Genomic DNA, 14416 nt, shown 5'->3' with positions numbered 1-14416 from the left:
TTCTACCTTCCTCTAGCTGGAGATCAGGTGGAGGAAGGTAAGTCTGAATACTAAAACTGAATCTGGGCCATGCCTGATTCCATGGGAAGGGCTTCTTCGTGTTATTCCAAACCTAAACTGGACTTCTGGAAGAAGGAGATCTTTGTAGGTGGTTTCCAGCACTGAGGGCAGGTAAATACTTTAATCAGAGGTTTAAGGGCCAAGAAACACCCGTGTGGGTGCAACGTTATTTTACTCTTTGCAATCGTGATCTTTGGGCAAATGACCGAGTCCATCGCCGGGTTTTCAGGGGTGAATTTTGTTGTTTTGGTTTTGCTCTCTCTCGCTCTGATAATTTAACCTCGACCCGATCTTTGCAGAGGAAAGTTCCGGTGTTGGAGTCTAGGTTTAAATTTTAAATTCTGTAATCATCAAAAATCACAAAAACAGGCGCAGCTTCTTGACTGAACTTTGAAATGCAGACAAGAAAATTTTGAAGGAAACTTTCTGAGTTCTTTGGAAAGTCCTCAGACTCTAAAAGTCAAATTTTGGAGGAGTTTTTGAACCAATCCAAACTCTTCATGCTCTGCAAACACCAGCGTGTGGCGATGACCTGACGACCTGCTGACCTCTGATTGGTCATTTTGTTGCAAGTTTGGGTGGCGGTGCCATCTCAGTCCTTTATTATTCAGGGAGAGCTAAACTTGGTGACGGCAGGTGCTCATAATAATAAAACTTTGATGATTTCTTGGATGATCTCAGAGGGTTTGTTTTTACATTTTTTTACTTTGGCCTCCGATGATCCAAAGTTTCTGAGAGTGTTTCTGATTCCTGATTGGTCATTTCTGTGACTTCTTGCTAACAGACGCTGGTTTTTGACTTCATTCCCTTTTAAAAACTGAACCATTTTCATTTTACTGTAATCGTCCTTAAAACCAGACAAACAGATGATCACACATTTGAAACTTCTTCCTGCGCCGTGCTCGGAGTGTCGTTTTGACCCTTATTTGACCTTTTCCTATAAAAAAGTTCTACATGTCCTTTTTGATCACGCTAAAAGAGGCAAAGCAGACGTCCTATAACTGTGAAGCTAAAACTCTCCCACTCTAAGTCCTCGTCACCATGCAGTGCATTTTAAAACAAACAGTTTACACGACAGAGCCCACCCCGAGCTTCTAACCACCCCGAGCCTTCGACGCTGCATCAATCGCGGCTCAGTACGCTGTGGAGAAAAGTGCTTTTCTTTTGTCCCATGCTGCTGCTGCCAGATCTACTTTCAGGATCTTTGATGGAGGTGTAGAGCGGCTGGATTCACACCGACGAGGCAAACGAAGGTACAGAGGACAGAAAGGAGTGTGTCACTCCGACGTCCACCGGGAGGCAGCAGAGAGGCGAAGAACACGAGCGGGTGAAGGCAGCAGGGATCCGGGGATTCGCCGTTTTCCCTTTGACGGGATGAATGAGGACAGAGGAAGTCACCGGGATTTGTTTCCTCAGCATTCGAGAGGCGGGTGGAAGCTGCGCCTGCAGTCGACGGCCTTCGGGCTGGGAGGCTGGGCTCGCTTCTTACGCAGCTCCTCCCGACCCTGAGTGCTGCTGAGCCGAGAGTACGCTGCCTTGTACTTTTTATCAAAAGCCGCTGTAGGAAAGACAGAGACAAAGAGAGAGGACTATCATCAGTACACACATCAAAGTTCACACTGAACACCCTCAGAGATGACGAAAGGCTAAAACCTGTGAGTGAACATGGCATGCATGGCAGGATGGACAGTTGGATGGATGATTGGGTGGAGGGGCAGGCAGGTGGGTGGATAGTGATGTCACATTAAAATTTACTTCATATTTTTTATATCACTTCATATCATAGCTATTACTGATATTATCACCTAGAATCAGGAGTAATGGGGCTGGAGTCTATCCCAGCGGTCATAAGTGGAGGGAAAATGGATGGAAACTAGAATCAGTAACTGTGTCTCTGTTAGTCAGGACAGTTCAAATCCATGAGATAAATAATAGCTACAATAATAATAATGATGGTATATCTTTCTAATATAAACCAGCATCATTGCTCTTAATTGTTGCGTGGATGTTGGGAGCCTTACCGACGTGATCTTTGCCCATAGCTGCCAGAGTGAGGAAGAGGAACTCTCTGTACAGACTCCTGTCAAACACAAAATTCATTTCGAGTCACAAACCAAAAGCAAACAGAAGCAAAATAAAGTCTCGCTTTATTAAATTAAAATCTCAGGTGATCGTTTATCTGGTTTTCTTGTTGCTACCTGCCTCTGTTCTGCCCCTGTTGCTCACCTCTGGATTCTGGGAGTTCCCGGTTGTTTGGCCAGCGTTTCCAGGAAGAGTGTGACCGCCTTGTGGACCTCGTTCATGCCCACCCACCGCAGCACCTCCTCCAGGAAGGACAGGGTGAACGGGTGGTTGTGCCTCCGCCAGCTGTAGCTCCTCATTTGGACACCACCTGGTGGAAGGAAAGTGGAATTACAGCTTAAACTGTGGTTAAAAAGACAAAAACTCAACAATAAATGCTGTGTGTTCATCTCACTGTGGATCCTCCAGAGGATGTAAAGGGGGGGCCACTGGTCTGTGTCGGGGGTCAGGGTGTCCCAGAGGAGTCTCACCCTCACTGCCGAGTTCTCCGACTGAGAAACGCACAACAACACGAGAGGATCAGTGAGGATGGTCATCTTCACAGGGGGACAGGAAGCTCTAGCTGCTAGCTGTCTGATTATCTGACCAATAATGTGGCTGCTGCGCGGTTAATTGTACTAACAGACCATCCAAGAAGGCTGAGCTCCAGTTTGGTGAGTGAAATCTAGGATTTTATTTGGATGTTACTGATTATCTGTGTGATGCTCCTGCAGACTGGTAACACCATGGTTTTGGCCATGATGCTAAAGTGGAGGCTTCAAAACACTAATCAGCACTAATGGTTATTTCTACCAACAGGAAACCCCAACCAGCACTGAGCCAACTTCTCAGCTTCTGCTGAAATTTAGCAGATTTCCTCCAAGAGTTTCTTCAGAAAATTCAGACCTTATTTCTTTTCCATTTTTCCTCTCTTGTTTTCTCTGTTTTAGCACACGCCCTGCTGTGGTTGTGAGTCCCTGAGGATCTGAATCGTGGTGGGAAACAACACTTTAGGTTGTGGAACAGTTTTTGGTCTGAACCACCAAAATTTCCTTTGCAAAGGGAGAACCACACCACACCTGACCATCACAGCACCTGACTGAGTGTTACCTGTGTGAACTGGCTGACCAGTGGTGAGGCCCGGACCAGCTGCAGCAGGTTGTTGGGCAGGCCGAGGCGCTGGAAGTACCAGACCAGGTTCCAGAAGATGATGGAGTGGTTGTCCAGGAACTGAAGCTGGGCCAGGACCGCCTCACCTTCGTTCTCCAGCAGACTCTCCAGTTCCTTCCTCAGAACCAGAGGGCTCAGGTACGCCACCGTCACCTGAGGAACTCCGCCCGCTGACGAACCCTGATGGAGCGGTTGGAGTCTGAGTGAGATGGTAGATGAGGATGTTGTGTAAGAAAGAATGGCTTTGCAGAGTGTTACCGTGGTGGTCCTGCTGTTTTCGGAGTAGCTGCTGGTCTCGGAGCTGGAGTCCTCACTCAGTCCGTTACACTGGGGCCGCAGGGACGCCTCGTGAGCACTGGGGGGCCTCACGGCACTCTCCACCTCATCCTCCAAGTTCCAGTTGCAGCGCTCCGCACTGAGAAGACAAAGAAAACATCAACTTTGGAAGAGAAACATCTGTCTAATGAAACAGAGTCTTTTTGCTTTTGGAGTTTCTCCACCAACAGACAAAGTTTGTCCTTTAGCGGGAACAAAGAAGTCATGTTGTTATCATATTGAACAGAATCCAGACACTCCAGCACAAACCTTCTTACCATCATCTGCAGATGTTCAGGTTCTCTCTTTCTGTTCCTTCTGCATTCACCTACAACTCAGGCAGAACTAGGCACCAAGTCTGTCTGGGTAGGTTTACACAGTGAAACTACTCGGTTAGGTTTGTACCTGCTGAGAGGTCCGAGGTCACAGATCTCTGCGTTCAGGAAGGGGACGAAGGAGGCGCCGCAGAACGGGCAGGAGGAGTTCAGGTTGGAGTCATCCGAAGTCCAGCCCGCCATGATCTCCTCATCGTAAACCAGCGAGTTACAGCTACGACACAGCGAGCAGCTGGACATCAACACCTGGACACACAGAGAGAGAGAGAGATGGGAGGCGGAGTCAGGTAAACCAACAGAATGAGACCAGGTGCTGCAGCTGTCCGAAAAGCACTCCCTTTACCTCTATCCCCGCCCCCTCCTGATTGGCATCCCAGGACCTGCGCAGAGGATACGCTGGACTGGGCACGTCTGACAAGTCGAGGTCACTTCCTACAGAGAGCGAGCTCTGAGAAGAGATGCCGTTGAAGCAGATTAGTAACAGAGTAAGTCCATAAACATGCAGGAACCAAAAACTGTGACACAAATCCCAACAATATTTGAATATATGCAGACGATGCAGAAGTCTGATTATACAGATGTCTGCAGTTACCTCTGAGGTAGCGTTGACCAGCCTCTCCTTGGCTTTCAGCAGAGTTTCAGCCACTTGACCTTTTCTGGACTGCCTCTGGTCTGACACTCTACGCCCGATCCCTCCTCCTGCTCCTCCACTTCCTGCTCCTCCTCCCCCCGACCGCCGGTCGCCCACGCTGGCGGCTCGCCGCACCGATGCTCTATTTTTGGTTGGCGTGAGGAGCTGCTGCAGTTTTCCTGCCAGTCCTCCTCGGCTCGGGGAGGAAACGTTGTTGTAATTCTCATCTACAGCCTTGTTCCTGCCAGCTGAGTCCTGCGCTTCCACAGGTCTGAGGATCAAATGTGCACACAGGTGAAGAACCATCCAATCAGTGGCCAGCATTGATTTAAAACAGGAGAAGGTTAAACTGACCGTCCATCTCCCTCAGCGGGCTGGCAGCTGCAGTCCAGCTCTGAGTCGGCTGTCTCTGCACACTCTTTGTAGAATTTGGAGAGGCAGACCTGGCTTCGCTGAACCAGAACCCCACCAGAGGGCGCCGGAGGCGGCGTGGAGGTGTCTCGCCGTCCCAGGGGCGGTTTGCGGGAGATGGCGTCCCCGCAGCCATTGGTCCCTGTGTTACGGAGGGCGTTCTTCTTGCTCAGTTTGACCTCTATGGGACAGAAAGGAGAGCGTCAGTGAGGTGATGGAGGAGGAGGATGTGATGAAGCTGAGCAGTTCGCCTCTTACTGTCACTCGGTGTCCTCATGCTGCTCAGACTGTTGCTCTTCATCAGCAGGCCAGTCAGAGACTCGTGACTCGAGCTTTCACTCAGACCGCTCCAACTGGACTGCCGGATCAGAGTGGAGTGGGGGCGGGGCCTCTGATCAGAGTCCATCGCCATTTCTGTAACAAAACATGAATTAAAGGTGGGACAGAGAAACCGGCTGCACGCTCATACATTAAATGCTCCCCTGCTTCCTGGGCCTCTCTGATGGGACCACAATTAAAAAAAAATGAACATCTCGTGTTATTCAGACCTGAAACAGGCGGCTGGGACCTGAAACTCATCAGGAAGGTGTTTACGGAGGTCTTAGAGAATGAAGCCATGTTTTTTCACTCACCTGTGTTTTATTTTTCCCTTTTGTTTTGTGGAGTCTGACTGAGACGCAGCAGCACAATCTGAAAACTTTCCTCTAAACCGAACAGAAACTTTCCACCTTCGTCTGAAAATTAAAATCATATATTTAAAGATGTCTGACCTCCTCGCGACCCCACGGAGCCGCTCTTCTGCCGCCGTTTGATTGGCTGCCTGAACTGGGCCACGGCCAATAGGACGTTCCTCAGCTTGGCCCAGCGGAGACGCCCGCCCTGATTGGTGGACGGCCACTTGCTCTCCAGCACTGCCTGAGAAGAGACCATCAGACCACATCTGTTGGCATCAATGCAGACATTCCTCTGTGTGTGTGTGTGTGTGTGTGTGTGTGTGTGTGTGTGTGTGTGTGTGACCTTGTTGTAGTATCCATAGGTGATGGTGTTCGGGGTGATTCCAGCCTTCTTCATCTCCAGCAGAACTCGTACAGCAAGGACCGGCTGACCGAACTGACCACACAGCTGCATCAGGATCCGGTAGCACACCTGCAACACACACACACACACACACACACACACACACACACACATACACAGTCCGTCACTTCCTTACACTGGCATATGTTAATTTCCTGGGGACGTGACCAAACTTCAGGCCACGTTTTCAACCTAAAATGATTTATGTGATGAAGTCTCTTTTTGTCCCTCCAACATGATTCACACTGTGAGGTCAAACAGTCTGAGCTCACCCAGAAATCTGTAAAGTAAATAAAGTAAATATTTCAGACTGTTTCCAGGTCAGGAATTAGACTGAATCCAGGTTTGTGGGTGTGTTTGTGTCTCTCTGTGTGGCTCTGCCTCCAGGAAAGCACAGGCTGAGCAGGGAACGAGTTATTTTTACTCAAACTTCTGACTGCAGATATTTATGAAACTTGTGAAGTGAATTCACCAAGACATGTTTTCTTTTTGGAGAAAAGTTGGGAACTGCAGAACTGTTTGGAAAGAAAACCCTGACGTGGACTTTCGGAGTTGAAGGATCTTCTTATGTCGTTGTGAATTTTGAGGCTTGGTTTGTACTTTACACCTGACGCTCGGCTGGATTTGAGTGACAGTCTTTAAACGTCTTCTCAGGAGGACAAACACAAAATGATGGGAGGGCATTTTTAAGGTCAGCGGTGGTAACAGGAAGTAAAAGATAAAACTGCAAAAGGGATAAATCCAACATTTCACAGCAGTGACCTTTGACTTGTCTGAGCCTCACCTCATCTGGCAGCACCACCTTGCGGTTCTCCATGTGTTTGAGGACATCGTAGGCCGTGTGCAGGGCGCGGACCTTGGCGCTCTCTGCCCGGACGAAAGTGGGCAGGTAGATGAACCACAGGCCGTAGCAGTGACCCAGCAGGCACTTGGACCACATGTCCGGCACCGCCGAGTACTTCTGAGCTCGTTTCTGAGCCAACTTGATCTCCTAAAGGGGAGAACATGACACCTATTTAAGGCCTAAACAAAGAAAACTGAATGCCATGGCAGCACAATTAAATATGCATTCAATAACACTTTTCCAATTATGAAAATCTTTTAATCACTGATATCCGAACAGACTAAGTTTAAACGGATACCTTCCTCACTCTCTAACAATACAATAAAATAGAATAAATGGGCTCCTAAACGATTGATGCTACATAAATTCACAGTGTTTACATAAAATAATAATGCAGCAACCAATCATCATCATCCACTCACGCTTCCGCTGGAAAAAACTGCTCTTGATCTCAGCATTGATTTGCTGGTCAAATTTCAAAATTTGTGTCAAAGATTAGTTCTTAACCTGAGTTTTAATAAAAGGAGTTAAAGAGCGCAGGTTATCTTTCAGCCTCTTGGTTAACAGTGGAGAGCCAAAGAATATGACTTCTGCTTTGGACCAGTTTAGCTGTAAGAAACTGTGGGACATCCGATCTTTAATATTCCTTCATAATGAGTCCCTCTTATGGAACAGTGACATACAGTTGTAAATCATCTGCATAGCAATGAACACAAAGAGGTTATGTTGGTGAACAATTGACTCACAGAGAGAACATTATTATTATTTATCAAAGAAAAGGTCTCACTGAGATTTAAATCTCTTTAAAGAGAGACCTGTCCATGTACAAAGAAAAAAAAATAACAGGCTCCAAGACAGACCCCTGTGGAACTCCAGATCTCCTAACTGCTGATGCAGAAGACCATTTTCCAGGATTAACTGGGAAAGTTCTTGGTTTAATGTAAGATTTAAACCAGTCACGAGGCAAACCCTTAACTCCTGCGCGGTGCTCCAAGAGCTCAATGTGTAAGTCATGGTCAACAGTGTTAAGAACAGCACTGAAGTCCAGCAGAACTTAGAGCAACCACCAGAATCAGCATCGAGTAGAAATTATTTGCAGCTTTCGAAAGAGCAGACTCAGTACTCTGAGAGGCTGTTGTCTCAATGCCTCTGTGCTTCTGCTCCCAGCTCCAACAGTGAGTGACAGCAGCTTAGTAATGGAGTTTGTTGATTCTTCTTCAGCCTTCAGCACAGTTCAGCTTCATATTTTAATCTGAAGGCTTTCAGAACAAAGCTGGATTCTGGACTTTTTAACTAGAGCGTCACGATAAATGGGATCTGGTGTGATCAGGTCTGCTTCTCGGCTGGCTCCCTGCAGGGATGCAGCTCTCACCATTACTATTGATCCTGGAAACAAATATGTGTGAGCAGGTATGAAAAGAGAAGCATGCTAAAGTCTGCAGGTGACTCTGTTACTATGAGTGGGCTGCAGGAGCAGCGTGGTCCTGGATGATGTGCGATGACTCTGATCTTCAGTTAAACCACATCTGAGACAGAAGATATGATCACTGAGTTTAGAAAATGTGCTCATCCACAGGAAGTCGCATCCATTAAGGGTCAGACAGCAGAATGTGTTCAGTCTAAACATTGTGGAGCAGTTACTGACTCCAAACCGAACTTTGCAGCAAACTGTGAAGCTGGGAGTGAAAAAGGCTCCAGCATCTGTCGTGCTTGAGGAAACACTCTCATTCCCACATTCATGAAATCATGATGAATTTATTTTATCCTGCTGCTTTTATTGAGTCTGTTTGGTCTTTTTCTTGGTGTTCTGGTTTGGATATTTATCTGTAAGGAACAGAAACTCACTCAGCTGTCAGACCACTGAAAAATGTGGCTGACTGGTGAGCCACAGCTGAACCAGCATCCCTCTGCAGCAGTCACTTACAGCAGCGGACTGGTTCGATTTAACCCTTTCTTCCTCCTGGACAAAGGTTTTCAGCTGGAAGAATAAATGGGGTAATTTGCTCCTGCTATGTGTCTCCCTCCAGACAAATTTTAACGGTGGTGCTGCAATGTGCTCACAATGAAAACCTCCCTAGCATCTTCTCCTTCTGCTCCTCAAATCTGAAAATAATGTTTGTATCCACTCAGTCACGCCGTCTGCAGCCTCTAAATATTTAATGGACAGTGAAATATTGATACTGATTCATTAAATTAAAATGATGCACAGGGAGCCTGTTAAAGCTCCTCCTCTTGTCTTCATTCAAAGAGAAACTGGGTCAGAGGACTGAAGGGAAACCACAGCCTGACTCTTCCTTCACCTTCCTCAGTGAGCGCCTTCCCTAAATTTATCATCGGCTGGCGTTCCTCCTTCCAGGAGCGTTCTCCGTGCAGACTAATTAACACATTTGTTGTGGATCACTAAACTATCAACACTGAACTAGATCATTTCGGTTCAGTACCTGTTTGGTGCGTCGGGGGGCGGGGCTACTGGGGGCGCTGCCCTTGGCCGGGACACGGAGCTGGTCCTGTGGTCGGTCAAAGAGGTCTGGTTTCAGAGTGGGGAACGTCTCATAACTGGACAGGTGAGGGAGAAAAAGTGTCAGCACACCTGAGAGGAAGAAGGTAGATGAGGTGGAGTTCATGCAGCTAACAAAGCTCCGCCTCCCTGAAAGGATGCGTCACAGTCTGTTCACACACTGGAAATAAAAACGTGTTTAACATTAAACGGAGATGATCTTCTGTAAATACAGGCTTTTATTTTTATACAAAGGATGTCAGGTAGTGTGGAAACTTCAGCAGCAGACTCATGGGGGGGTAAGATGCTCCATGACTGACAGGAGGAAGATGCACAATGTGCTAAAACACACAGAGGGAAAATAAACTGGTCACAATGTTCTGTTCTCTCAGTGGGGTCTGCTGGAAGAGATAAAACAGCCTCAGCTCTGAGGAGAGGCTGTGACAGCTGCACCTGTAGAGGGCGGGACACTCAGACCCGTCGGGCTCCTGCGGTTCCTCGGGAGGCATGATGAAGACTGTGTGTTCGCCGCTGTGCGTCTCATCCAGATCGATGAGCCTCACCTCCTCCGGCTTCTCCACATCCACCTGCTCAGCAACGAGAACACACCTATGAAAAATTTTGCTTCATGTTGGCTAAGCGAAAAGAAACTGGCATCGCTCTGACCTTCTGAACACACTCATCGAAGAACTCGAGGCAGGCGTGGCGGTCGCTGACGAACGAGCACTCCTCGATGAACTGAGTGAACATCTGGGTTCTCGTCAGCTGGGTGTAAAACTTCTGCTGCGTTCGATCCCGAGACTTCAGGAAACCTGCGGCATGAGGAGGAAGAGGAACAAATTAACTCAACATGAAACACCAAAAAAGTTCTGTTCACTTGTAAACTATCAGGACAGAATTCCCAAATACCCACACATAAAAACTTGTGGTTCGTAGGATACCTAAGAGTAGACTGGGAGGCAGAGCCTTCAGCTTTCAGGCCCCTCTTCTGTGGAACCAGCTCCCAGCTTGGATTCAGGAGACAGACACCCTCTCTATTTTTAAGATTAGGCTTAAAACTTTCCTTTTTGATCAAGCTTATATTTCGGGCTGGATCAGGTGACCCTGAACCATCCCTTAGTTATGCTGCTATAGGCCTAGGCTGCTGGGGGGTTCCCACAATGCACCAAGTGTTTCTTCTTCACTCACCTCTTTCACCACTCTGCATTTAATCATTAGTTATTATTAATCGCTGTCTCTCTTCCACAGTGTGTCTTCTGTCCTTTCACCCCCAACCGGTCTCAGCAGATGACTGCCCCTCCCTGAGCCTGGTTCTGATGGAGGGTTCTTCCTGTTAAAAGGGAGTTTTTTCCTTCCCACTGTCACCAAGTGCTGCTCATAGGGGGTCGTTTTGATTGTTGGGTTTTCTCTGTATTATTGTAGGGTCTTTACATTACAATATAAAGTGCCTTGAGGTGATTGACGTTGTGATTTGGCACAACATAAATAAAACTCTGAAATTCTACACATTAAAAACAACCACTTTGGCGCACCCTGCAGGTTGAATAGGGAGCTGCAGTCAGTGGCAGTGTCGGATGGCGCCTGCGTGATGGGCAGCAGGAAGGTTCTGTATCCTCGCAGCAGGCAGCTCATGAAGCGCAGGAAGGCCTCCTGGATCTCCAGCTCCAGCTGCTTCTGACGCCTGTAGATCTGATCGTAGTCAGTCAGCAGGAACTCCAGCGTCGCCTCCTCCTGGCCAGGAGTACAAACTGCAGCCGCAAGAAGTGAGAGTCAGTAACTGATGCAGCACTTTTTACACAGCTTTATTTATTCAGCAGTTACAGTCACTAACTCTTCTCCAGTGTCTTGTGGAGGTTGGTGAGGGTGTTGAACAGCATCTTGCCATGTTTCCTGGGTAATGAACGCCATGTCAGTGGCTTCTTGTCATCTGACCTGATACAAGAAAGGAGACAGAGAGAAAAGTTTTCTCCAGAGCTGAAAAATTAAGCTGATGCTGAAATATAATAAACTGCAGTTCCTCTGGTGTCCAGCAGAGGCTCCAGCAGTGAGTCAGTCCCCACAGACTCCCATGTTGAAACTTTACAGCAGAAATAAACGTGTTTACAGCCTCGTACAGAAACTGCTTTGATAATTTCCTCCTTCATAACAGCAGGATTTACCTTGCATTACAGAACGAATGCAGGAGGAACTGAACTAGAAGAAGAAGAGGAGCACACCTATATGCTGATGATTCACTTTTACATATTGGAATAAAGAAAGACTTTTTTTTACAGTTTATCCTCTGCTTAGTGTGCAGTTCAGTATTGGACTCACTGGAAGATGGTGTTGGTGTCCAGGTCGACACACGCCACGTCAGTGGGGGGGTCGTGCAGGTCAAAGTAGCTGGAGTGGACACCCACGATGAAGGGCATCGGTGCCAGCAGCACGTCGGACATCTGCAGCGGGCACAGAGGGATGTAGGGACAGAGCCAGCGGAGCGGGAAGCTCATCTGCAGACACAGAAACAGGATTCAGGTCTTTATAAGTCTGTCTGCAAACCAGAGAAGCCACCATGAACCTCCTGTTCCTCTAACGTGATCAAAAATGTGATCAAAAGAAGACCTCATGAAGATTTGCCATTTAATGTAAAGTAAAACAAAAGGATATTCTCCTGATATTCTCTCAGTTTATGTTTGCTTTAGATTCAGTGCTCTCAAACTCCGGCACAGGGGCCAGCGGGGCCCGTTGGTTAGATTTTGCATGGCCGAATATGATGAGGAAAGCATCTGGACTTCCTACTTTGTCCCAGATTTACCAATATCACCCTCTCAGTGACACACGTTTAAAGTTTAAATGATTTCCAGGTGTTACAGGAAGTGTGCTAGACTACCAAAATAAAAGATGCTTCCTTTTCAAAAAAATACTGTCCCTTATGACTACTTTTGTGTCAATAGGATAAAGTACACCTTTCGTGCGCTGAGCAGCCACCTATCCCACATGATGATATTTTACCCAGAATGCATTTGAGGTTTCCTCCAGTAAATGATCAAACATGCAGGTGCTTGTTTGTGTTCCTGTACGTCACAGACATTAAACTGTTTGCTCAGACTGTGATAGATCGTCACACTGAAGCTCACAGCTGTCTTTAGTCTTTTGTTTTGCAGTGGGTGTAACACCAAGTTTAACAGCGTTTAAATGTGTTTTTTGGCCTCAAAAACTCCTGTGTATATCTGCTGGGGCTCAAAATGCTGGAAGAAAAAAAAATCATTAAAAAGAGCAAAACTGGGAGCCACCCCCCCATGTGTACCCAGAGGGCCTGAAACTCAGAAAATATTCCTGGTGTGAAGGTTAAAGTTTGCTTGCCTTCAATAAATAATGTTATTGTAGAAAAACAGTTGGCTGATTGTGAGGGAAGTTGGGAAATTTTCTCAGATTTGACTGTTTATATATGAAACCCACAAGCATATAAATAACATAATTTACAGTAACCTCAGGCCAAAAGAATCCAGATGTTTTTCATTAACTGACTCATCGCTGAGTGAGGGCGTGGATGTGTGCCTCACTTACAGAGACGAGGGCCTCGCTGACGGAGGTGAGGACGTCGGGTCGGAGCGAGTGCAGCAGCAGCTTGTGCTCGGTGAGGACGGCAAGCAGCAGCGTGCAGGCGTTCTCTGGACCGAGGTTCTGCAGCAGCTTCAGGAAGCTCGCACCGCTGTCATAAACACACAGAGGTCAGAGGTCAAACACGGGCGTGAGTTTGAGACTGCTGGATAAAGCCAGGTCGCGTCACTGGAGCAGCAGAATGATTCTGCGTGGCGGCACTGACCTGAGCGGGAGTGGCGAGGAGACGGGCTGGCAGAGCAGCAGGTTGTCGTACGGAGAGAGCTGCAGACACACACAGATGACATCAATACACAACACACACCCCTGCTTCCATCACTCACATCACATCTTCTCATGAACTCTGGATGTTCTGACATTCCCCCCAAAGGAAAAATTGCCAGGATTATAATAAAAAATACCATTAATCTGTTTTTAAAGTGCAGCTTTCATTTGCTGAAATATATATTTTTGAATATCAAATGGCCAGAAAACGGTTGCCTTAAAGTGGGAGGAGCTAAAACCGCTTGTTTCAGATGGAGAAGCTGCACTGAGGCCAAGGATCAGAAAAAGAAGGATTATTCTGACCTGTGAATCATGCAAAGCTGCTCTAGGCAAGTCCAGGAATAAAAAGTTGTGATTGATTAATGTGAATCAAGTAAAATCACACGTGAAGCCCTCACTGATCATCACCCAGTTCTCTTTCTTATTAAAAATCAGTATTCCAGGATGAGAGTGAGTAGGAGGAGACTGAGTGGGCACCGTTACCCGGTTTATTCTTCAAACAGATCGCCTCCTACATCCTGTTAGGAGGGAGGAAAGAATCAAGTCACAACTAGGACTGATGTTTTCTTTTATCGGCATGTTTTTTCTTCTCAAGATATTCCAAAGAGAAACCCTCAAACCATAACCAAATAAATAAATAAATAAAGGCGTGACCCAGGTCTGGATGTGATCTATGAAATGTCCCGGTGATAAATTCAGTTCACTTACATTTTATTCAAATTTTATTTATATTGTGACAGCAAAACAAGCTGCACAGTAAAGACCAAACATCAGAGATCAGACTGAGCAGCGCCTGGTGACTGAGGAGAGGAAGAACTCCTTTTTAACAGGAAGCAGTCAAATAAAACATTTAGTTGACTTTTTGTGAACAAACAAATGCAGAGTTGTCCACAGACGGTCCTGCTCTGTCAAGTTGCTCTAGTACGCTATCGTTCCCTAGTGTAGCTCCCTGTTGATGCTGGGAGCAGAAGAAGCAGCAATGAAAATCCACAGATGCCTGTATTCACTACCTGCTGTTTACATTTAGGAAACTGAAGTTTGCAGAATATCAGTAAGAATATTAACACTTCCTTTTGGCCGTGTATGACCGGATGCACTGCCAACTGTCCCTGATACTAAAGAAATCTTAAAACTGGGGGATTATCAAGCAC

At 46.8% G+C, this 14416-nt stretch overlaps 1 protein-coding gene across 1 annotated transcript in view; it reads right to left on the bottom strand.

Moving 5' to 3' along the window:
- Positions 1-1472: 1472 nt before the first annotated feature.
- dennd4b (DENN/MADD domain containing 4B) overlaps positions 1473-14416 on the bottom strand; it is a 43079-nt gene continuing 30135 nt past the window's right edge. Inside the window, exons 8-29 of the mRNA XM_030749457.1 lie at positions 13207-13265; positions 12948-13092; positions 11715-11890; positions 11233-11333; positions 10934-11149; positions 10068-10213; positions 9855-9988; positions 9346-9460; positions 6845-7051; positions 6001-6129; positions 5754-5898; positions 5242-5397; positions 4927-5164; positions 4534-4843; positions 4285-4389; positions 4012-4187; positions 3550-3706; positions 3232-3471; positions 2537-2633; positions 2287-2452; positions 2082-2140; positions 1473-1618 (exon numbers count right to left, since the gene is read on the bottom strand). Coding sequence (XP_030605317.1) covers positions 1473-1618; positions 2082-2140; positions 2287-2452; positions 2537-2633; positions 3232-3471; positions 3550-3706; positions 4012-4187; positions 4285-4389; positions 4534-4843; positions 4927-5164; positions 5242-5397; positions 5754-5898; positions 6001-6129; positions 6845-7051; positions 9346-9460; positions 9855-9988; positions 10068-10213; positions 10934-11149; positions 11233-11333; positions 11715-11890; positions 12948-13092; positions 13207-13265 — 3423 coding nt within the window. The remainder of the gene's footprint in view (positions 1619-2081; positions 2141-2286; positions 2453-2536; positions 2634-3231; positions 3472-3549; positions 3707-4011; positions 4188-4284; positions 4390-4533; positions 4844-4926; positions 5165-5241; positions 5398-5753; positions 5899-6000; positions 6130-6844; positions 7052-9345; positions 9461-9854; positions 9989-10067; positions 10214-10933; positions 11150-11232; positions 11334-11714; positions 11891-12947; positions 13093-13206; positions 13266-14416) is intronic.

The sequence above is a fragment of the Archocentrus centrarchus genome, chromosome 16, assembly GCF_007364275.1.
Source record: "Archocentrus centrarchus isolate MPI-CPG fArcCen1 chromosome 16, fArcCen1, whole genome shotgun sequence".
NCBI classification, from domain to species: Eukaryota; Metazoa; Chordata; class Actinopteri; order Cichliformes; family Cichlidae; genus Archocentrus; species Archocentrus centrarchus.
This window is presented reverse-complemented; position numbering and strand designations above follow the sequence as displayed.